Source organism: Elephas maximus, chromosome 7 (genome assembly GCF_024166365.1).
Source record: "Elephas maximus indicus isolate mEleMax1 chromosome 7, mEleMax1 primary haplotype, whole genome shotgun sequence".
NCBI lineage: Eukaryota > Metazoa > Chordata > Mammalia > Proboscidea > Elephantidae > Elephas > Elephas maximus.
In genome coordinates this window covers 116,007,211-116,031,318 of record NC_064825.1, presented here as the reverse complement: position 1 = coordinate 116,031,318, position 24,108 = coordinate 116,007,211, and the positions used below count along the sequence as shown (strand labels likewise).

Sequence of the window (24,108 nt, the reverse complement as noted above, 5' to 3'; positions counted from 1 at the left end):
AACCACCAGAAATTCAAGCCAGGTTCAGGAGAGGATGTGGAACTATGGGTATCATTGCTGATGTTAGATGGATCCTGGGTGAAAGCAGAGAATACCAGAAAGATATTTATCCTTGTTTTATTGCCTATTCAAAGACATTCAACTATGTGGATCATAACAAATTATGGATAGTGTTGCGAAGAATCGGAATTGCATAACACTTAATTGTGTTCACGAAGAACCTGTACATAGATCAAGAGAAAATTGTTTCAAAAGAGCAAGGAGATACTGGGTGGTTTAAAGTCAGGAAAGGTGTGCGTCAGGATTGTATCCTTTCACCATACCTATTCGGTCTGTATGCTAAGCAAATAATCCAGGAAACTGGACTATATGAAGAAGAACAGGGCATCAGGATTAGAGGAAGACTCATTAATAACATGTGATATGCAAATGACACAACCTTGCTAGCTGAAAGTGAAGAAGACTTGAAGTACTTACTAATAAAGGTCAAAGACCACAGCCTTCAATATGAATTATGCCTCAGCATAAAGAAAACAAAAATCCTCACAACTGGATCAATAAGGCACATCATGATAAAGGGAGAAAAGATTGAGGTTATCAAAGATTTCGTTTTACTTGGATCCACAATAAGCACGCATGGAAGCACCAGTCAAGAAATCAAAAGACGCATTGCATTGGGTAAATTTGCTCAGAAAAAATCTCTTTGAAGTGTTAAAGAGCAAAGATATCACTTTAAGGATTAAGGCAGGCCTGAACCAAAAAAAAAAAAAGTATTTTCAATCACCTCATACATATGTGAAAGTTGGACAATGAATAAGGAAGATGGGAGAAGAACTGATGCCTTTGAATTATTTTGTTGACGAAGAATATTGAATATACCATGGACTGCTAAAAGAATGAATAACTCTGTCTTGGAAGAAGTAGAGCCAAAATGCTCCTTAGAAGTAAGAATGGCAAGATTTTGTCTCACACACTTTGGACATTTCATCTAGAGTAACCAGTCCCTAGAGAGGGACATTATGTATGATAGAGGGCCAGTGAAAAAGAGGAAGACCCTCAACGAGATGGATTGACACAGTGGCTACAACAATGGGCTCAAGCATCATAATTGTGAGAATGGCATAGGACCCGGCAGTACTTCTTTCTGTTGTACATGGGATCACTATGAGTCGGAAGTGACTCCATGGCACTTAAAAGCAACAACAACAGCAGGGGTAGAACTTTTTTATAGTGTCAGAAGTTGAGCCTCTCAGTTTAGAATTCCTCAAAATACTATTGAGGAAGGGATGTCTCCTCAAAGTAGAGTTGACCTCAATGAGATGTGTGCAGTAAAGCTTTTGGGACCTTTATTTGCTGATGTGCCATGACTCAAAATGAGAAGAAACAGGTGCAAACATCCTTTAATAATAGGAATGTGTAACGTACAAATTACAAAACTAGGAAAATTGGATGTCGTCAAATATGAAATGGAACCCTTGAAGACAGCTATCCTTTCTTCTTCTTCTCCTTCTGCCCCCCTTTCTTCTCTTCTTCCTCCTCCTCCTTCTTCTGTTTCTATTGTTTCTCTTCCTTCTCCACTAAACTATGCATATATTAATACCCTTTGTGGTATCCCACAGGTCTCTGAGGCTCTGGTTATTTTCTTCATTTTTTTTTTTCTTTTTGTTTTTGAAATGGGATCATGCCTAATTATCTATTTTCATGTTTACTGATTCCTTCCTTGTCCATCTTGTCTTAGTTATCTAGTGCTGCTATAACAGAAATGCCACAAGTAGACGGCTTTAACAAACAGAAATGTAGTTTCTCACATCCTAGGAGGATAGAAGTCCAAATTCAGGGCTCCAGCTTCAGGGAAAGGCTCTCTCTGTTGGGTCTGGAGGAAGGTCCTTGTTATCAGCCTTCCCCTGGTCTAGGAGCTTCTCAGCACAGAGACACTGACCTAGCCAAGTTGTTACACATTTTGGGGGGACACAGTTCAATCCATTACACATCTCCTATCTGATCTCAATCCTCCCTAGTGTATTTTTTCATTTCAGTTATCTGCTTCTTAAGTACAGAATTTTCATTTGGTACTTTTGTATAACTTTTTTTTCTATTTATCGAGATTCTGTTTTTGATGAGTAATTGTGTCATGTTGTTGTCGTTAGGTGCTCTCAAGTCATTTTCTACTCATAGTGACCCTAGGTACAACAGAACAAAACACTGCCTGGTGCTGAGCCATCCTTACAATCATTGACGCCCATGCTTCTAAGGAGCACTCTGGCTATAGCACTCTGGCTGTACTCCTTCCAAGGGAGCTTTTTTCATTCTTTTGGCAGTTGATGGTATATTCAATATCCTTCCCCAACACAATAATTCAAAGGCATCAATTCTTCTTTGGTCTTCCTTATTCATTGTTCAGCTTTCGCATGCAGGTGAGGTGATTGAAAACACCATGCTCAAGTCAGGCCATTGTCACTATTTTTCACCAATACCATAATCAGAGGTGTCAAATGTCTTGTGGCTAAGTCCAATACTTGGGCCATTCAGAGATAGTTTCTACTAATTGTTTTTTATTCCTGAGCATGAATCACATTTTTCAGTTTCATTGCAGTCCTGTAAACTAGAAAATTTAGAAAATATATTGCAAAGGCTCTGTACTCTGTACATGTAGCTTTATGGGAGACTTTCAATTATTTTTCAAAGCGTTCCAATTCACAGTATCATCTGTGCTTCCTGAGAGTTCCCATGGCTCCACATCTTCATCAATACTTGATATTTTCTACTTTTTTTACTTTTATTGTGTTTTATGTGAAAATTTACAAGTAAAGTCCAACTGTCATATAAAAATTTATAAACACCTTGGTAAAGAAACACCTTGGAATATGCTCCTAATTGCACTCCCCCTAATGAGACATCACAGTCCTTCCCTCCACTCTCTCTTTTCGTGTCCATTCATCCAGATTCTGACTCCCTCTACCCTCTCATCTCCCCTCAGACGGAAGATGCCAACATAGTCTCATGTATCTACTTGATCCAAGAAGCTCGTTCTTCCCCAGTATCATTTTCTATCCCATTGTCCAGTCCAATCCCTGTCTCAAAAATTGGCTTTAGGAATGGTCCCTGTCTTGGGCTAACAGAAGGCCTGGGGACCATGACCACCGGGGTCCTTCTAGTCTCAATCAGACCATTAAGTCTGGTCTTTTTAAGAGAATTTGGGGCCTGCATCCCACTGCTCTCCTACTCCCCCAGGGGTTCTCTGTTGTGTTCCCTCTTAGGGCAGTCTTCGTTTGTAGTCAGGCACCATCAGATCTTCTGGTCCCAGGCTAATGTAGTCTTTGCTTTATGTGGCTCTTTCTGCCTCTTGGGCTATTAATTACCTTGTGTCTTTGGTGTGTTTCATTTGCCTTTGCTCCAGGTGGATTAAGACAAATTGATGCATCTTAGATGACTGCTTGCTAGTCTTTAAGACCCCAGACACCACTCCAAAGTGGAATGCAGAATGTTTTCTTAATAGATTTTATTATGTCAATTGACTTAGATGTCCCCGGAAACCATGGTCCCCAAACCCCCGCCCCTGCTACGCTGGCCTTTGAAGTGTTCGGTTTATTCAGGAAACTGCTTTGCTTTAGGTTTAGTCCAGTTGTGCTGGCCGCGCCTGTATTGTGTGTTGTCTTTCCCTTTACCTAAAATAGTTCTTATCTACTATCTAATTAGTGAAAACCTTCTTCCTCCCTCCCTCCCTTCCTCCCCCATCTCGTAACCATCAAAGAATATGCTCTTCTCTGTTTCAACTATTTCTCAAGTTCTTGTAATAGTGGTTTTATACAATATTTCTCCTTTTGCAACTGACTAATTTCACTCAGCATAATGCCTTGCAGTTTCCTCCATGTTATGAAATGTTTCACAGATTCATCATTGATCTTTATTGATGTGTCATAATCCATTCTGTGAATATACCATAATTTATTCATTCATCCATTGATGGGCACCTTGCTCGCTTCCATCTTTTTGGTATTGTAAACAGTGCTGCAGTGAACATGGGTGTGCATATATCTGTTCCTATAAAGGCTCTTATCTCTCTAGAATATATTCCAAGGAGTGGGATTGCTGGATCATATGGTAGTTCTATTTCTAGCTTTTTAAGGAAGCGTCAAATCGATTTCCAAAGTGGTTGTACCATTTTACATTGTATAAGTTCTCCACTTATGACTATCTGTCCATCCATCCGTCTGTCCGTCCGTCCATCCATCTATCCATTTTTTTTTTTCTGTTTATATATTTGGTCTCAAGGCCCAGAATTTGGTTAATGTCCTGAGGAAAAATACAGCCATGTATGCTGAAAAAAAAAAAAAAAAATTTAGAATATCTGGTAGGAACACTGCTAGTTACTTTGAACCCCAAAGGGCCCTCCATTTTTGCCAAACCTAGATTTTCAGGTGTGCCCTGAGTCAGTGCAATGAGTCAGCTACCCTCTCCAAGGTTAATCCTTCTGAATTTGCAGTCAGTCCAGTTCTCTTTGACTTAGCAGTGATTCATTCTTTTTCAATAGATTCTTTCTTTATCTTATCTTGCTTTTCCTGGTATTTTTATAGAAATGCTGCCTTGACTACCAGCTACTCAATCACACCCCAAAATAAAAGTGTTTTTTTAATAAGCACTTTGCCATGTTTTTCTAACATTTTATTCTGAAAAAAAAAATTCAAACTTATATTAGAGATTAAAAAACAACACATGTTAGAATCCTACAATGATCACCTAGGTGTACTTTACCTATGAACACCAGGTGCAATTGCTGCATTTGCTTTCTCTCTCTCTGTGTACACACATACATATCAATATATACACAATTATATACATATATTTATTTATACATAATAATGTTATGCTTTTATTTTTTAATACGTTTCTCATGCTTGCCCAAAGTTTGAGAATTAATATAAGGTAATACTCTCATCTTACAATAATCTGCAAACCCTGCCCAGTGTGTTATATCACTTAAATTTATTTTGAATTTTTTATTCTTGTAGTATTAAAGGGTCTTAGATTCTTGATCCTTAAGGTATTATTTTCATATTATTTTGAGCTTATAGAATTTCAGGTCTTAACAGAGAATAAAATCACAGTAAACTCTCTCTCTCTGTCTATTCTTCTAATAAAACTCTGAAGGAGGTAAGATTATTATCCCTTTACAAGTGAAAAAACTTCTTAGTAAATTTAAGTAGCTTTTCTGCATTTACAGAACTAGTACATACAATCCTTGGATGTGTACCAAGGCATGTTTTTGTCCCATCATACGGTCAACTTCATAAATATTATATATGTGCTTGAAAACAATACACTTTTTTGAGATTTTGAAAGCTGTTATCTTTTGTCTGCTGTCTATTGAAAAAGTAATAATAATAAAATAGAAAACCTTGGTATCATTTTTGATTCCTCTGTTTCCTCCACTGTCCTGCCTAGGTCTACCATCAAAATATATTTTGCACTTGTATTTCTCACTACTTTCACTATGATAGATTTGGTTTAACACGCCATTATCTCTTAACCGAATTATTGTGCAGCCTCCTGGCTGGGCTTCTTTCACTCTTGCCCTTCTTGGTTTCTCTATTATCAATACAGCAGCTCAAGTGAACTTTTTAACGTGCGAGTTGGATCATGTCACTCCTCCGCCTGATGAGACTCTTTGCCTTTCCTCTCATTCAGGTCCAAAGTCTCTAGACTATATATGCCATGCAATCTGGCTCCCTTTTCCTTTCTGGCAGCATCTCCTGCTACATCTCTCCTTGCTCTCTTTTCTCCAGTTCTGTCTGTTTTGTTGTTTCTCGATCACTCTAGGAAATCTTTGTCCTTGGCTATACCCACTTTTCAGAAAGCTCTTTCTTCCAGGCACACCTTGGAAATGCTATGGGGCAGTTCTTCTCTCTCCTATAGCATCACCATGTGTCAAAATCAACTCAACAGCAATAGCTTTTTTTAAAATATATGTATATATTTTATATTTCATCTTTTTTCTCCTTAACCAATTTGTCTTGCTAGTTACACAGTTTCAAAGTCTTCCATCTATTATGTATTCTTTCCCTCAAAAATAAAAATCTATTTTTTAAGTCCTGTTGATGTTTTTCATGATCTATGTCTTAAATCACTCACTTCTCTCTATTGCTCACCTGTAATACTTCTTCTCTTTCTCAAAGTAATTATTTTTTATTATTATTGTTTTTGTTATAGGTTTGGAGTAATTTTCCCAAATTGTTCTTTTTTTTTTTTTTTATAACTTTTATTAAGCTTCAAGTGAACGTTTACAAATCCAATCAGTCTGTCACATATAAGTTTACATACATCTCACTCCCTACTCCCACTTGCTCTCCTTCTCCTGAGTCAGCCCTTTCAGTCTCTCCTTTCTTGACAATTTTGCCGGCTTCCCTCTCTCTCTATCCTCCCATCCCCCCTCCACACAAGAGTTGCCAACACAATCTCAAGTGTACACCTGATATAATTAGCTCACTCTTCATCAGCGTCTCTCTCCCACCCACTGACCAGTCCCTTTCATGTCTGATGAGTTGTCTTTGGGGATGGTTCCTGTCCTGTGCCAACAGAAGGCCTGGGGAGCATGGCCGCTAGGATTCCTCTAGTCTCAGTCAGACCATTAAGTTTGGTCTTTTTATGAGAATTTGGGGTCTGCATCCCACTGATCTCCTGTTCCCTCAGGGGTCCTCTGCTGTGCTCCCTGCCAGGGCAGTCATCGATTGTGGCCGGGCACCAACTAGTTCTTCTGGTCTCAGGATGATGTAGGTCTCTGGTTCATGTGGCTCTTTCTGTCTCTTGGGCTCTTAGTTGTCATGTGGCCTTGGTGTTCTTCATTTTCCTTTGCTCCAGGTGGGTTGAGACCAATTGCTGCATCTTAGATGGCCGCTTGTTAGCATTTAAGACCCCAGATGCCACATTTCAAAGTGGGATGCAGAATGTTTTCATAATAGAATTATTTTGCCAATTGACTTAGAAGTCCCCGCAAACCATGTTCCCCAGACCCCCGTGCTTGCTCCGATGACCTTTGAAGCATTCATTTTATCTTGGAAACTTCTTTGCTTTTGGTCCAGTCCAATTGAGCTGACCTTCCATGTATTGAGTGTTGTCTTTCCCTTCACCTAAAGCAGTTCTTATCTACTGATTAATCAGTAAAAAACCCTCTCCCACCCTCCCTCCCTCCCCCCCTCGTAACCACAAAAGTGTGTGTTCTTCTCAGGTTTACTATTTCTCAAGATCTTATAATAGTGGTCTTATACAATATTTGTCCTTTTGCCTCTGACTAATTTCGCTCAGCATAATGCCTTCCAGGTTCCTCCATGTTATGAAATGTTTCACAGATTCGTCACTGTTCTTTATCGATGTGTAGTATTCCATTGTGTGAATATACCACAATTTATTTACCCATTCATCCGTTGATGGACACCTTGGTTGCTTCCAACTCTTTGCTATTGTAAACAGAGCTGCAATAAACATGGGTGTGCATATATCGGTTTGTATGAAGGCTCTTGTATCTCTAGGGTATATTCCCAGGAGTGGGATTTCTGGGTTGTATGGTAGTTCTATTTCTAACTGTTTAAGATAACGCCAGATAGATTTCCAAAGTGGTTGTACCATTTGACATTCCCACCAGCAGTTCATGAGAGTTCCAATCTCTCCGCAGCCTCTCCAACATTTATTATTTTGTGTTTTTTGGATTAATGCCAGCCTTGCTGGTGTGAGATGAAATCTCACTGTAGTTTCAATTTGCATTTCTCTAATGGCTAATGATTGGAAGTATTTTCTCATGTATCTGTTGGCTGCCTGAATATCTTCTTTAGTGAAATGTGTGTTCATATCCTTTGCCCACTTCTTGATTGGGTTGTTTGTCTTTTTGTGGTTGAGTTTTGACAGAATCATGTAGATTTTAGAGATCAGGCGCTGGTTGGAGATGTCATAGCTGAAAATTCTTTCCCAATCTGTAGGTGGTCTTTTTACTCTTTTGGAGAAGTCTTTAGATGAGCATAGGTGTTTGATTTTTAGGAGCTCCCAGTTATCTGGTTTCTCTTCGTCATTTTTGGTAATGTTTTGTATTCTGTTTATACCTTGTATTAGGGCTCCTAGGGTTGTCCCAATTTTTTCTTCCATGATCTTTATCGTTTTAGTCTTTATGTTTAGGTCTTTGATCCACTTGGAGTTAGTTTTTGTGCATGGTGTGAGGTATGGGTCCTGTTTCATTTTTTTGCAAAAGGATATCCAGTTATGCCAGCACCATTTGTTAAAAAGGCTATCTTTTCCCCAATTAATTGACACTGGTCCGTTGTCAAATATCAGCTGCTCATACGTGGATGGATCTATGTCTGGGTTCTCAATTCTGTTCCATTGGTCTATGTGCCTGTTGTTGTACCAGTACCAGGCTGTTTTGACTACTGTGGCTGTATAATAGGTTCTGAAATCAGGTAGAGTGAGGCCTCCCACTTTCTTCTTCTTTTTCAGTAGTGCTTTGCTTATCTGGGGCTTCTTTCCCTTCCATATGAAATTGGTGATTTGTTTCTCTATCCCCTTAAAATATGACATTGGAATTTGGATCGGAAGTGCGTTAAATGTATAGATGGCTTTTGGTAGAATAGACATTTTTACTATGTTAAGTCTTCCTATCCATGAGCAGGGTATGTTTTTCCACTTAAGTATGTCCTTTTGAATTTCTTGTAGTAGAGCTTTGTAGTTTTCTTGGTATAGGTCTTTTACATCCTTGGTAAGATTTATTCCTAAGTATCTTATCTTCTTGGGGGTTACTGTGAATGGCATTGATTTGGTGATTTCCTCTTCGGTGTTCTTTTTTATTGATGTAGAGGAATCCAAGTAATTTTTGTATGTTTATTTTATAACCTGAGACTCTACCAAACTCTTCTATTAGTTTCAGTAGTTTTCTGGAGGATTCCTTAGGGTTTTCTGTGTATATAAGCATGTCATCTGCAAATAGTGATAACTTTACTTCTTCCTTGCCAATCCGGATACCCTTTATTTCTTTGTCTAGCCTAATTGCCCTGGCTAGGACTTCCAGCACGATGTTGAATAAGAGCGGTGATAAAGGGCATCCTTGTCTGGTTCCCATTCTCAAGGGAAATGCTTTCAGGTTCTCTCCATTTAGAGTGATATTGGCTGTTGGCTTTGCATAGATGCCCTTTATTATGTTGAGGAATTTTCCTTCAGTTCCTATTTTGGTAAGAGTTTTTATCATAAATGGGTGTTGGACTTTGTCAAATGCCTTTTCTGCATCAATTGATAAGATCATGTGGTTTTTGTCTTTTGTTTTATTTATGTGATGGATTACATTAATGGTTTTTCTGATATTAAACCAGCCTTTTTGCATACCTAGTATAAATCCCACTTGATCAGGGTGAATTATTTTTTTGATGTGTTGTTGGATTCTATTGGCTAGAATTTTGTTGAGGATTTTTCAATCAATGTTCATGAGGGATATAGGTCTATAATTTTCTTTTTTTGTAATGTCTTTACCTGGTTTTGGTATCAGGGAGATGGTGGCTTCATAGAATGAGTTGGGTAGTATTCCGTCATTTTCTATGCTTTGGAATACCTTCAGAAATAGTGGTGTTAACTCTTCTCTGAAAGTTTGGTAGAACTCTGCAGTGAAGTCATCCGGGCCAGGGCTTTTTTTTGTTGGGAGTTTTTTGATTACCGTTTCAATCTCTTTTTTTTTTATGGGTCTATTTAGTTGTTCTACTTCTGAATGTGTTAGTTTAGGTAGGTAGTGTTTTTCCAGGAATTCATCCATTTCTCCTAGGTTTTCAAATTTGTTAGAGTAGAATTTTTCATAATAATCTGAAATGATTCTTTTAATTTCATTTAGTTCTGTTGTGATGTGGTCCTTCTTGTTTTTTATTCAGGTTATTTGTTTCCTTTCCTGTATTTCTTCAGTCAGTCTAGCCAATGGTTTATCAATTTTGTTAATTTTTTCAAAGAACCAGCTTTTGGCTTTGTTAATTCTTTCAATTGTTTTTCTGTTCTCTCATTCATTTAGTTCAGCTCTAATTTTTATTATTTGTTTTCTTCTGGTGCCTGATGGGTTCTTTTGTTGCTCACTTTCTATTTGTTCAAGTTGTAGGGACAGTTCTCTGATTTTGGCTCTTTCTTCTTTTTGTATGTGTGCATTTATTGATATAAATTGGCCTCTGAGCACTGCTTTTGCTGTGTCCCAGAGGTTTTGATAGGAAGTATTTTCATTCTCGTTGCTTTCTATGAATTTCCTTATTCCCTCCTTGATGTCTTCTATAACCCAGTCTTTTTTCAGGAGGGTATTGTTCATTTTCCAAGTATTTGATTTCTTTTCCCTAGTTTTTCTGTTATTGATCTCTATTTTTATTGCCTTGTGGTCTGAGAAGATGCTTTGTAATATTTCGATGTTTTGTATTCTGCAAAGGTTTGTTTTATGACCTAATATGTGGTCTATTCTAGAGAATGTTCCATGTGCGCTAGAAAAAAAAGTATATTTTGCAGCAGTTGGGTGGAGAGTTCTGTATAAGTCAATGAGGTCAAGTTGGTTGATTGTTGTAATTAGATCTTCCGTGTCTCTATTGAGCTTCTTACTGGATGTCCTGTCCTTCTCCGAAAGTGGTGTGTTGAAGTCTCCTACTATAATTGTGGAGGTATCTATCTCACTTTTCAATTCTGTTAAAATTTGATTTATGTATCTTGCAGCCCTGTCCTTGGGTGCATATATATTTAATATGGTTATGTCTTCCTGATCAATTGTCCCTTTTATCATTATATAGTGTCCTTCTTTATCCTTTGTGGTGGATTTAAGTCTAAAGTCTATTTTTTCTGAAATTAATATTGCTACTCCTCTTCTTTTTTGCTCATTGTTTGCTTGATATACTTTTTTCCATCCTTTGAGTTTTAGTTTGTTTGTGTCTCTAAGTCTAAGGTGTGTCTCTTGTAGGCAGCATATAGATGGATCATGTTTCTTTATACAGTCTGTGACTCTCTGTCTCTTTATTGGTGCATTTAGTCCATTTACATTCAGGGTAATTATAGATAAGTAAGTGTTTAGTGCTGTCATTTTGATGCCTTTTTATGTGTGTTGTTGACAATTTCATTTTTCCACATACTTTTTTGTGCTGAGGCGTTTTTCTTAGTAAATTGTGAGATCCTCATTTTCATAGTGCTTGACTTTATGTTAGTTGAGTCGTTACGTTTTTCTTGGTTTTTATCTTGAGTTATAGAGTTGTTATACCTTCTTGTGGTTACCTTATTATTTACCCCTATTTTTCTAAGTAAAAACCTAACTTGTATTGTTCTATATCGCCTTGTATCACTCTCCATATGGCAGTTCAATGCCTCCTGTATTTAGTCCCTCTTTTTGATTATTGTGATCTTTTACCTATTGACTTCCATGATTCCCTGTTATGTGTATTTTTTTTTAATTAATCTTAATTTGTTTGTTTTTGTGATTTCCCTATTTGAGTTGATATCAGGACATTCTGTTTTGTGACCTTGTGTTGTGCTGATATCTGATATTATTGGTTCTCTGACCAAACAATATCCTTTAGTATTTCTTGTAGCTTTGGTTTGGTTTTTGCAAATTCTCTAAACTTGTGTTTGTCTGTAAATATCTTAATTTCGCCTTCATATTTCAGAGAGAGTTTTGCTGGATAAATGATCCTTGGCTGGCAGTTTTTCTCCTTCAGTGTTCTGTATATGTCGTTCCATTCCCTTCTTGCCTGCATGGTTTCTGCTGAGTAGTCTGAACTTATTCTTATTGATTCTCCCTTGAAGGAAACCTTTCTTTTCTCCCTGGCGGCTTTTAAAATTTTCTGTTTATCTTTGGTTTTGGTGAGTTTGATGACAATATGTCTTGGTGTTTTTCTTTTTGGATCAATCTTAAATGGGGTTCGATGAGCATCTTGGATAGATATCCTTTCGTCTTTCATGATGTCAGGGAAGTTTTCTGTCAGGAGTTCTTCAACTATTTTCTCTGTGTTTTCTGTCCCCCCTCCCTGTTCTGGGACTCCAATCACCTGCAGGTTATCCTTCTTCATTGAGTCCCACATAATTCTTAGGGTTTCTTCATTTTTTTTAATTCTTTTATCTGATTTTTTTTCTGCTATGTTGGTGTTGATTCCCTGGTCCTCCAGATGTCCCAGTCTGCATTCTAATTGCTCGAGTCTGCTCCTCTGACTTCCTATTGCGTTGTCTAATTCTGTAATTTTATTGTTAATCTTTTGGATTTCTACATGTTGTCTCTCTATGGATTCTTGCAACTTATTAATCTTTCCACTATGTTCTTGAATAATCTTTTTGAGTTCTTCAACAGTTTTATTGGTGTGTTCCTTGGCTTTTTCTGCAGTTAGCCTAATTTCATTTGTGATATCTTTAAGCATTCTGTAAATTAGTTTTTTTATATTCTGTATCTGATAATTCCAGGATTGTATCTTCATTTGGGAAAGATTTTGATTCTTTTGTTTGGGGGGTTGGAGAAGCTGGCATGGTCTGCTTCTTTAAGTGGTTTGATATGGATTGTTGTCTCCGAGCCATCACTGGGAAACTAGTTTTTCCAGAAAATCCGCGAAAAAAAAATGCAGTCAGATCCCTATCAGAGTTCTCCCTCTGGCTCAGGCTATTCGGATGTTAATGAAGCCGCCTGGGGAGGGTGGGGGAGGGAACAGAAAGATAGGAGAGTAGCACCTCAGAATATAGCCAGAGTTGCTTGTCTTGCTTGGAATGACTATTATATCTGAGATTCCCACGGGCGCGTCACCTATGTGTGCTGGCTGTGTGGAGATTGCCCCCGGGGGGTCTGGCCCGCTGGAGTCACGGTCAGATCCTCCGCTTCCAGCCCCACGCCCAGCGTCAAGGCTCCCCTACTGGGACGGTGCACTCTCGACTCCAAAATCAGTCACTGCCTCCCGGGGACTTCTTGTCCCTCCAGCCGCTTGGCCGTGCTGCCTCCGAGAACCAGTTGGGCCTCCTCCCGGGGTTAGTTCAGATGGGTGGAGCAGGTCCCCGCGCTTGTGCCATGACCGAGTGTTCTGGCTGGGACGCTGTTCTCCCCGCTCCAATACCAGTCGCTGCCTCCCGGGGACTTCTCCTATCGGCTGTGTCCCACGCCACCGCCCGCACGACCTGGCTAGGCCCCTTCCTGGGGTTAGTTCAGGAAGGTGGAGCAGCTCTCCGTGTTTATGCCGTACCTGCGTCCAGTCCAAAAACCGGCGGGACGGTTCCCTGGCTGGGACGCTGCTCTTCCTGCTCCAAGACCAGTCACTGCCTCCCGGGGACTTCTCCTACCGGCTGCGTCCCACACCGCTCGCGGAACCGGCTGGTCTCCCTCCCGGGGGGGTTAGTTCAGGGGGGTGGAGCAGCTCTCTGTGCTTGTGCCGTACCTGACTGGTATGCTGGCTCCAGGCTCTGGAAATAATCGCTGCTTCCCTGTATTTGTTTTTTTTTTTTCCCCTGTATTAGTTCGTTCTCTGTCTCTAAATCTGTGTTTGTTGTTCAGGGTTCGTAGATTGTTATGTATGTGATCGATTCACTTGTTTTTCCGTGTCTTTGTTGTAAGAGGGATCCGAGGTAGCGTCTGCCTAGTCCGCCATCTTGGCTCCGCCTCCCCCAAATTGTTCTTGCCTTCCAAAATGTTATTACAGTGTTATCATGAGAATTTTTCTGTTTTATTTATATTTCACTTAGGACTTCACTTACCATACATTGGGTTTTAAAGCATGTTATCCTGGCTTCCAAAGGCCTTCATACATACGGCCCTAAATGACTCATCAGCCTTATTTTCTATTGTCTTTGTTTAAACATTCAATGGTAGAGCTAAACTCATATATTTTCATGTTTTTAAAGAGTTCTTCCATTTCCCATGCTCATCTGCTCCTTGCTCCTCTAACAGCTTTTGTTGCCTAGCATAAACCTCTCTAGGTTTAGATCACACAGAGTAACTGGCACAATAGAAGTGTGTTGAATAAATAAATTATAAATAAGAGTTGTTTTCTACAGCCATTTTTTATAAGATACTAGTGAGATATGCAAATTTAAATATAAAATAGAAGGTATATATTTTTACTTGAATGGTGGCATTTTTAGAATAAAATCAATTTGTGTGACTGATCTTAGAGAATTGGACTAAGGGAATATTTCAGATTTTCTCTGAGGCACAAATGCATTTGGTAAATCCCTGTCCTAGAATATTCTTTTAATTTGAAGTAGTCTTATTCTTTTTTTTTTTTTTTTAATTGTGCTTTAGGTGGAACTTTACTGAGAAAATTTAGTTTCTCATACAACAATTTATACACAGATTGTTTTGTGACATTGGTTGCAGTCCCTATGATGTGTCATCACTCTCCTCTTCCACATCTCAATTCCTTGTTTCCATCTGTCCATGATTCCTGTCCATTCCTGCCTTCTTCTTATTGTTTTTAGGCTGGTGTTGCCCTTTTGGTCTCATATACATGATTAGACTAAGAAGCACAATCCTCATGTGTGTAATTGTTTGTTTTATAGACCTGTCTAATCTTTGGCTGAAGGGTGAACTTCGGGAGTGACTTCAGTTCTAAGTTAAAGGTGTGTCAGGGGCCATAGTCTCGAGGGTTCTTCCAGTCTCTGTTAGACCATTAAGTCTGGTCTTTTTTGTGTGTGTGAATTTGAATTTTGTCCTACATTTTTCTCCCCCTCTGTCTGGGACCCTCTATTGTGATCCTCGTCAGAGCAATTCCCGATGGCAGCCAGGCACTGTGGAGTTCTCTGGGGCTCAGGCTGGTAGAGGCTGTGGTGCTTTTGGTTCATTAGTCCTTTGGATTAATATTTGCCTTATGTCTTTGACTTTCTTCATTCTCTTTTGCTCCTTACTGGATGGAACGGGTAGAAGTATCTTAGGTAGCCACTTACAAGCTTCTAAGACCTCAGCAAAGTCTGATTCTTTTGAATCCTCAGTGAGCTCTTTCAGAATTTAGCGTGGCAGTTAGTTAGAAAAAAAAAAAAAATTATCCACTTTGGAGGAAATTAAACTATATCACCAAAATGATGAATAGGGAATTAAATTGATTTTTAATCTTCATGTCATATTCAACACTTCCTCCCCAAATTGCATGAGAATATTTTGATCATAGTTTTGCTTGTGATTATATCTATGAAACAGTTTTAAAGGTCTCCTCTCTCTTTCCTGGTTAATGTCAAGTTAGCAAAGACATGCACAAGAATCAGCCCAGTGGGAGTTTTCTTCCACAATACTGACCTTTCGCAGCATGTTTCACATCCTTATTCCTCAGGCTGTAAATCAGAGGGTTTAGTATGGGAATCATCAATGTATAAAATACAGCAGAGACCTTCTCCTGTTCCAGTGAATATTGGGAGCTTGGCTGGATATAACTAAAAGTCGCAGACCCATAGAATAAGGTCACAGCAGTCAGGTGTGAGGCACATGTGGAGAAGGCCTTGTGCCTTCCTTCAGCTGAACAAATTCTCTGGATGGCAATGATGATGCGGACATAAGAGACCACGATGATAATGAAAGTGAACATTGCAATAACCTCAGAGAAGATCAAAAGCAGTATCTCATTGGTATGGAAATCAGAGCAAGAGAGTTTCAAAAGAGGAGGAATATCACAGAAATAATGGTTCACAATGTTAGGACCACAGAAGTCTAGTTTGAGCAAACCTATCCTATGTGTCAAGGAATTAATGAGTCCACCTAAGTAAGACACAAGGACCATCTGAGTACAAACCCTTTGAGTCATGATGACTGTATACAACAAGGGATTAGCTATCGCCACATAGCGGTCATAAGCCATCATAGACAGGAGGATGCCCTCTGTAGTCATATATACCGCAAAAAAGAAACTCTGTAGTACACAGCCAGAAAATGTGCTGGACTTATGTTCTGATAAGAAATTTACCAGCATCTTAGGAGCTAAGACAGTAGAGTAGCAGATGGCACAAAAAGAGAGGTTGCTAAGGAAGAAGTACATTGGAGTATGAAGTCGAACACTTAACCAAATCAGACCAATCATCCCCCAGTTGCCTACCAGAGTGATGCAATAAATGAGGGCAAAAAGCAAAAAGAGAGGGAGCTGCAAATTTGGATTTTCTGTTAATCCTATCAGAAGGAACTCCTTCACACCTGTATGATTCCAACCTGCCATGCACTTAGGTTTATAAAGCTCTTTAGTTGTGAGACAAGATGATATTCCTAGATGAAAAACATTATGGCACCTTCATGATCCCATATCCATAATTGCACAAAGCATTTAGGCTTGCCCTGTAGTCATACGAAGAAAATAAACTAACTTCAGTTTGGGGCCATATGTTCGCTAGATAATTCCCATAAAGTGACTCAAGTTTTTGGAACTAGAGATTATTTTATTTCCTGGTTCTCAGTTTCCACATCATAAAAATGGGGTTGAGAAAACTCTACCAGATCATGAAGCTATTAATTGGTAGAACTGACATTTAAACCCTTATATGCCTGACTCTAAACTTCTGACTTTATTTTATGATGTATAGAAGCCCTCTGTTTTTATAACTAATAACTGAGTAGCAAAAAGTGGTAACAAATTTTCCCTTATCCTATCGCTAGCCTGTTCCTATTTTTTCAAACCCAGTTCTGGAGATGGTGCTGACTTCCATGAAATGCAATCTCCTTCCTTTCCAGTTCTCAGAATTCAGACATCTTTTGGCTTCATTTTCTGCCTAGATCCCACGTTTGGAAGATTGATGACTCTACTATCCCGAAGACTTGATTTGTGAAAAAGAGAAAAAGTAATCCTTTCATTGGCTATCTCACTAACACCCAGAGAAGGAAGAATATTCTCTATTTACACTTTTCCCACTTTTGTGGGTATTCACAGAATATACTTATGTGTTTTAATTGTCACAAATATTTGCTCCTACTTTATATAATTTTAATTAGTTTGTATAAAAACTATTTTCTATAAAAAAAGAATTGTTTTTCCACTTTCTGTTGTTCTATTCCCCCTCCTGGATATTATTCTGTGCATGTATAAATTTATTAACTTTTCTACCTTTTTCATGCACTTTTTATGTCTCTCTCACTAAAGGATAGATTGCACATCTGCTTATCAGTTCAATGAACATGCCCTCTCCAAAAGGCACCATTTATGTCATTAGAGATCTAAAGAAGGATGTATGAGCTTGTCTTAGCTATCTAGTGCTGCTATAACAGAAATACCACAAGTGGATGGCATTGACAAAGAGAAATGTATTCTCTCACAGTCCGGGAGACTAGAACTTCAAATTCAGGGTGCTAGCTCCAGGGAAATCCTTCTCTCTCTGTAGGCTCTGGGGAAAGGTCCTTGTCATCAATCTTCCACTGATCTAGCAGCTTTTCATCATAGGGATCCTAGGTCCAAAGGACATGAGCTCCTGACTCTGCTTTCTTGGTGGTGTGAGGTCACCATGTTTCTCTGCTTGCTTTTCTCTTTTGTATCTCAAAAGAGATTGACTTAAAACACAACCTAATCTTGTAGACTGAGTACTGCCTCATTAACTACTTCTAACCAAACTTCATTAACATCATATAAATAGAATTTACAACACATAGGACAATCACTTCAGATAACAAAATGGTGGACAATCACACAATGCTGGAAATCATGGACTAGCCAAGTTGACACACATTTTGGGGGGGGACATAACTCAGTCCATAAAGCCCTCATGGAACCTGACCTCTTCCATGTTAAGATTTGGGTAAGGCTCGGGGGTAATCTTCAGGGTATTGCTAAATCAAAATAAGAATCTCCATTCTTAATTTACAATTCATATTCTGCCCATATTTTTCATCAGTGACCATAGGAAGCATAGGGAATCTAAGTTCAACTATTCCACGGAAAATAGGAAATACTTTGGTTAGAAGTAGCAAAGAATTTTTTTTCTTTTTTTCTTCTTAATAAAACTAGTTCATAGGCTAGGGAATCAAAAGGTATTTATAACCTGGAAATAAATAAATAAATAAAGGACGTGAAGGGACATTTGTGTGTTTCTCAAGAGCAACCAATTTTCTTCTTCTGGGAGGCTGTTTATGGGAATATCTTTGGAACATCATAGAATAAGGCAGTCTGGGTTCTGATATAGCTCTGTCCTTGACTTTTTGTATATTTTGCCTACTACAAATAAGCCATGAAAAGGAACTAAGGCACTAAAGTTGGTATAACACAAAGTAGAATTTGTATAATATTCCCAGTTACCTTTTACAGATACAGAGGAAAAAAAAAACGAAGTTCCTGCTGCTTTAACTGGCATGCAGTTTCAAATTGTGGATGTAGCAGTGGGCTGAGACATGATACTGATGGACAAGTCTCAACACCAGAGCACAGAAAAAAGCATGCATGTGGAAAAGAGAGGAAATCAAGTGTACAGAGAAGGAAAATACGTTCTGAAGATTGAAACCAGTTGTTTTTCAAGCTTATACTATGTTAGTATAGGATTCTCAAGGAATAAATTAAAGTCATAAATGAAGACAGTAGATTTTTTAAATCTAAATAAAGGTTAGGAAATATGTATCTTAATGAGTGTTTAAGATGACAAACTACATAAAACTCTATTTTGCCCCTTTTTTGATCGGCAGTGCAAATATTTTATTTCAGTTTAAAAAAAAGTCATAGCTGGAGGGCATGGGGAATGCAGCGCTAAATAACCAGTAACCTCCTGTGTGGGAGAGTGTAACTGTGCTCCACAGGGTTCTCAGTGGCTGATTTTTCAGAAGTAGGTCACCAGGCCTTTTTTCTGAAGTGCCTCTGGATGAACTCAAATCTCTAACCTTTCGTTTAGTAGCTCAGTACGTTAACTGTTCTCAGAAAAGTGCTTGATAATACAGTTAAAAAAAACAAACAAACAGTGGCTGTGGAGTCGATTACAAGTCCTAGTGACCCTATACGACAGAGTACAACTACCGCACAGTGTGTCCAAGGAGAACCTGGTAGGTTTGAACTGCCAGACTTTTGCTTAGCAGCCAAGCTCTTACCACAATGCCACCAGGGCTCCTGATACTAACAGTTAATGTTTATTGAGTGCAGTTATTTTTATTTATAAACAATATAATGGCATTAAGTATTATTATGTTATATAGTTTAGACCAAAGGAAATTGAAGCACTGAGGGGTTAAATAGCTTAACCAATGTCATATGGATATTAGTAGAGGAGCTGAGATTCAAACCCAGGCCGTCTGGATCCAGAAGCCATGCTTTTGATTCCTCTGCCATATACTCAATCTTATATTTCACCCAGTTTCTCTCAAGTACTTGCCACCAGTGTATGTCCAGCTTTCCAGCAACAAACCAAGTCCAGGAGCTCAGGCATTTTTGCCACACCTTCTACTCTCAGTCAGGGCCTATCAAGCATTTCATTGCACTTGAGGCTGCAAAATGAAAGGAAAGATATTTTTTAAGAAAAAATAATTCTGGAAAATCCTATCTCATTACTTCTAATTGCCATGTCACTATTTTTCTTAGATGTCTTGAATTTCTGGGGATTTTGGCACTATAATCAAAGGGCAGTATTTTTCTAATGAATTCAAGCACTCCACATGATTTCAGTCAGTTGCATTTATATTTCTAACAACTATTTTTGTTTGTGGAACTCATAATACAAAACAATAAGTAGAGAAAAGTGCTATCGAGGGTCAAGGCATGATTTGCTCCTGTCCTGTTAGAGCTTGAACTAGAAAACGGGTTCATTTTGTCACTAAATGCAGGATTTTTGTTACCACTCAGGGATGCCATCCAGATAAGTCTCCTTTAAAATACTAATGAGTGTGCATATTCTCTTAGGAAACACATTTTAGAGCCTGCTGACATACTTAGGGCCCTGGCGGTGCAGTGGTTAAGAGCCAAAGAGTGCTACAGCTGCAAACCAAAGAGATTTGCAGTCCAAATCCACAAGCCGCTCCTTGGAAACCCATTGGAGCAGTTCTCCTCTGTCCTATAGGGTTTCTATGAGTCAGAATCGACTCAATGGCAATAGGTTTGATTTTTTTTTTTTTTTGGTGACATACTCATATGAAATTATTCCAACATTCAGATCAATATCTTGAAAGGTCATGTTCAAATAAGGGTGTTTGATTAAAAAAAAAAAAATTTCTCCTAGTAAATTATTTTTTTATTTATGTCACCAAAGGAATATTAGAAAATATTCAATCACCAGTGATCAAGAACACAGTTGAAAATAAAGATATTGATGAGAAAATAAGAATGTTGAAAACATTTCTAATTGCAGTGAAATAGGGAGCCCAGCCAAATGGCTATCAGAAGAGTTAATGCTTATCAAAATTATTCTCTCTCCATCATATGGGACTATGCCCAGTTGAAAACCAAAGCTTACCTACCTCGGTGTATGGTTTTGTGGGGGTTTGCCTATGAAATATGATTTTGCTGACATGATATTTATACAATAATTTATTATAACATATAAATATATTTAATGACTTGTCTTATGTTATAATATATTATTACATGCAAATAAATATATAACTGATTAAACACTGTGAAATCTTATATATTAGGATATAAATTCACAGTTGTATACATGCACTTGCACTTTTAAACAATATACACTGAATGGTTTATAATTTAAAATGGTTTATAGAACTAAAGAAACAAAAAAAAAAACAAATACTAAAACACCATAAAACGTCACACAAAAAAAAAATCTTTCAAAAACCCTGGCATACTGAAAGACCTACAAGTGTGGCTTAGCTAGTGATATTTAAAGAAAATATGTTAATGTAAAGTTATTTAATTCAGGCACGTTAGACATGCAGTAGGAAGTAGTAGCTTGCTATAACAAAATATGCCCCGGGCTCTAGGAATAAAGTGCCATTTGCAAGTTCCAGTTTTGTTACAGACAAAATGAAATAACCTAAAGAAAGTAGAAAATAATTCGTAATACCTTATTATGGCAATTGTAAAGCAACATTGACTCTGAATGATTGCCAAAGATTAGTATTGTATAAAACTGCAAAGAAATTATTTTCTTTAAAATATAGCTAAAACACATGGCAATTATCAGGTATTATGTTTTAAGGAATTTTCCATAAATGTATAAGTAACTTTAAATCACTATGTAAACCCAGTATTATATTTCATTAAAAAAAAAATCACAGACATCAGAAAATAGTGGATATAGATATTTTGTAAATATTGTCTTTCCCCATAAAAAGAGGACAGCTCTACTGAGATATCAACGAACCACAAGTTAGGAAGCTGTATTTTCTGGCACTTTGGGAAGAATACTAAGGTTATAAAACTGGTACCAGATGTTTTAGTATGAAAAGAGGGGAAAACATTAGAATTATAAAAATAAACCTACATGACTACTTATTAAAGGTACCCACAGCTAAGCAAAGTTGAGAGTACATGGAGCTTCTAGTGAAGGAAACCCAGCTTCCATTATTCTTAAATGGTTTTTGTGTTTGGTTCCCTTTCTTTTGGGAACACAAACTGGAGCTCATTGCATAGATGTGTCTCAGATGTCCACAGGTTGGATTATTAACATTCTTTCTGGTCTCTTGAGAGTAGAACTAACCATAAGTCTGCAGGTCCTCTTGATCATTGTTCAGAAGATACCTCAGATTTTCACTGTGGTAAAATAAATTCCCCTTTGTAAAAAAATAAAATAAAATAATATGTCTTTTCTAAAACTCAAACATCATGGTATCACGTCACAAAACAGATGATAGATGCAATTTCAGGACCAAAGAATTATATTGTAATTTGTGATGTTGGCTACAAATTAGGATTTTATTTGAATTCCAGAAAAATCAAGAAACAGCATGCCCCACAAGCAAAATAATCAATCATTACCAATACTTCTATAAATGCACGCCTTTCCAAAAAGCAGATGATCAGTGTAGGCCAAATGGTGGGCTACATAATTTTTGTGACAATATACCCACTAGTAAAATGTGAAGTAACACTTGTTAATATAAAGAGCCAAAACAGATGAGCTTTTTCTAAGAAATGATGGAAATGGAGGGTAATGATCAACATACCAAGGTAGATTCCCTACTGGCTGCCCTCCTAAAAAGCTACAGGAAAAGTAGTTACAGCTTCATGTTAAGGCAATCAATACTGGTAATCAATGTTGAGGTGATGACTTAGGGCACAAGTTCTGACATGTCATCACACACCTCATTAACTGCACTTTCAAGCTGCTGGTTAAGATGGGGAAAAAGGTGGTGTCCCCTTAACCACGAAGGCTGAAGAGGAAAATCAGGTTCCTGTCCTGATTAATCATATATTTTCACGAACATGCTGCTACTTCCCAAGTGATAAATGTTGAGGAGACAAAATTGTGATATAGACAAGCTTCTGCTACATCATACTTCTGTTTTATTCCATTTCAGTTTTCATCAGGAGAGGCACTTGTGCTTCTATAATCAAGTGACATAAAAGCCCACAGCAAAAGGACCAAGGTCCTTTTCTTGGATAATATTGTCCAGCTCTGCCAGGTCACCTAGCACCTCACAGAAAATCAAATCCTACCGTCTTAAAATCAACAGTAATATGATAGCAGTAAGAACAAATAAGCACTATATGCTGATAAAATGTGCCAGGCATGGTTCTAAGAGCTTTTGAAAATATTCTAGGAAATTTGTATCTGTTACCTTATTTAATCCTCAAATCATGCATGTACTGGTAGTTTTCTGTATATTAATTTATTTGATTTTCAAAACAATACTATCCAGTATGTAATATCTTATTGTTTCAATTTACAAAATAGGACATTGAGACACTCAAATAAGACAATATTTCATTGCAAATTTATTTGGCTAAATTTTTATGTTAAATTCACAACTGGGTACATTCAGTACAACTAATGCAGCCATCTCTATATTTCATAATTACTGCAAAATATGCAGTAGTATACATTCACATGTGTGCAATTTATTGTTTCAACTCTTTCAAGGTAAAACGAGAAGTAAACAGACACTGAAAAATCCAAAGTAGCCACAGAAGATATATATCTTAATGAAAAAATTATATAAGAACAAAGTTGCTTACATTTCAATTAGTCTGCATTGTCAATTTCCATGAGAAAATTATCAGAGCAATTATTCACCTTTGCTAAAAGATATTGTTTCAAAGGCTATTTCAGTAGTATATGTATAAATAATAAGTAATTTACAGAGTTTAAAATCTTAATGGTTTTCAAAAATATTCACTGTGAATGGAAGAGTAGGGAAACTTTTGCAGCAACAAATCTAGCCCAAAAAGAGCTAAACTTCACTATGATCTGATATTAAAGAGCCTATTGCTATACACCTTCCATCTGATTTCCTGAGAACCAATGAACCCCACCTCTCCCGACACCAACTGCCATCTATCATTGGTAATATCAACTTTCCCTGATGATAAATGCTATGTACATGCAGGATATAGACTCACACTCCTAAACACAAACTGATAGATTTATCCATCCATCCATCTACTCAGTCATCCATCATTCACCTACCTAGTCATTAAACACACATGTAATAAGAACATGAAATGTACCAGGTGCTATATAACAAAAACAACCCTTTGCTGTGGAGTCGATTCCAACTCATAGAAAAATAAACCAATAATATATGTTCCCAGCAGCCAAGGATCATCTAATGTAGGTGGGTTAACAGTAGGTCAACATATATCTTCAATACAGCATGATAAATAATTTAATAAATAAATACATAGAGTATTTTAGGAACACTCACTGGAGAACAGTTAAGCTATCTTAAAATTCAGAAATAGTTCACACAGTAGAAGCATTCCAAAACAAAAAAAAAAAAAACCCAAACCCACTGCCACTGAGTCAATTCCGATTTGTAGCGATCCTATAGGACAGCGGAATTGCCCGATAGAGTTTCCAAGAAGGTCCTGGTGGATTCAAACTGACGACCTCTTGGTTAGCAGCCATAGCACTTAACCACTACACCACCAGAGTTTCCAGTAGAAGCATTAGAGAGGGAATATTTCTGGAAGAAAAGACAGAGAATTGGAAGACATTGTTGTTGAAAAGTTCTCTTTATTTTTTAGCAAATATTGATACATTTAAAATTGTTGAATCATAAGCTGTGCATGGGGTAGTAGAAAATGGAGAGATTAGAGGGGAGATTAGTCC

The 24,108-nt window shown here is 37.7% G+C and overlaps 1 protein-coding gene across 1 annotated transcript; it reads right to left on the bottom strand.

Moving 5' to 3' along the window:
* Nucleotides 1–15,197: 15,197 nt before the first annotated feature.
* On the bottom strand, nucleotides 15,198–16,139 carry LOC126080498 (olfactory receptor 1052-like). The gene has a single exon (XM_049891705.1). The coding sequence runs from the start codon at nucleotides 16,137–16,139 to the stop codon at nucleotides 15,198–15,200; it is 942 nt and encodes a 313-aa protein (XP_049747662.1).
* Between the last annotated feature and the right edge of the window lie 7,969 nt (nucleotides 16,140–24,108).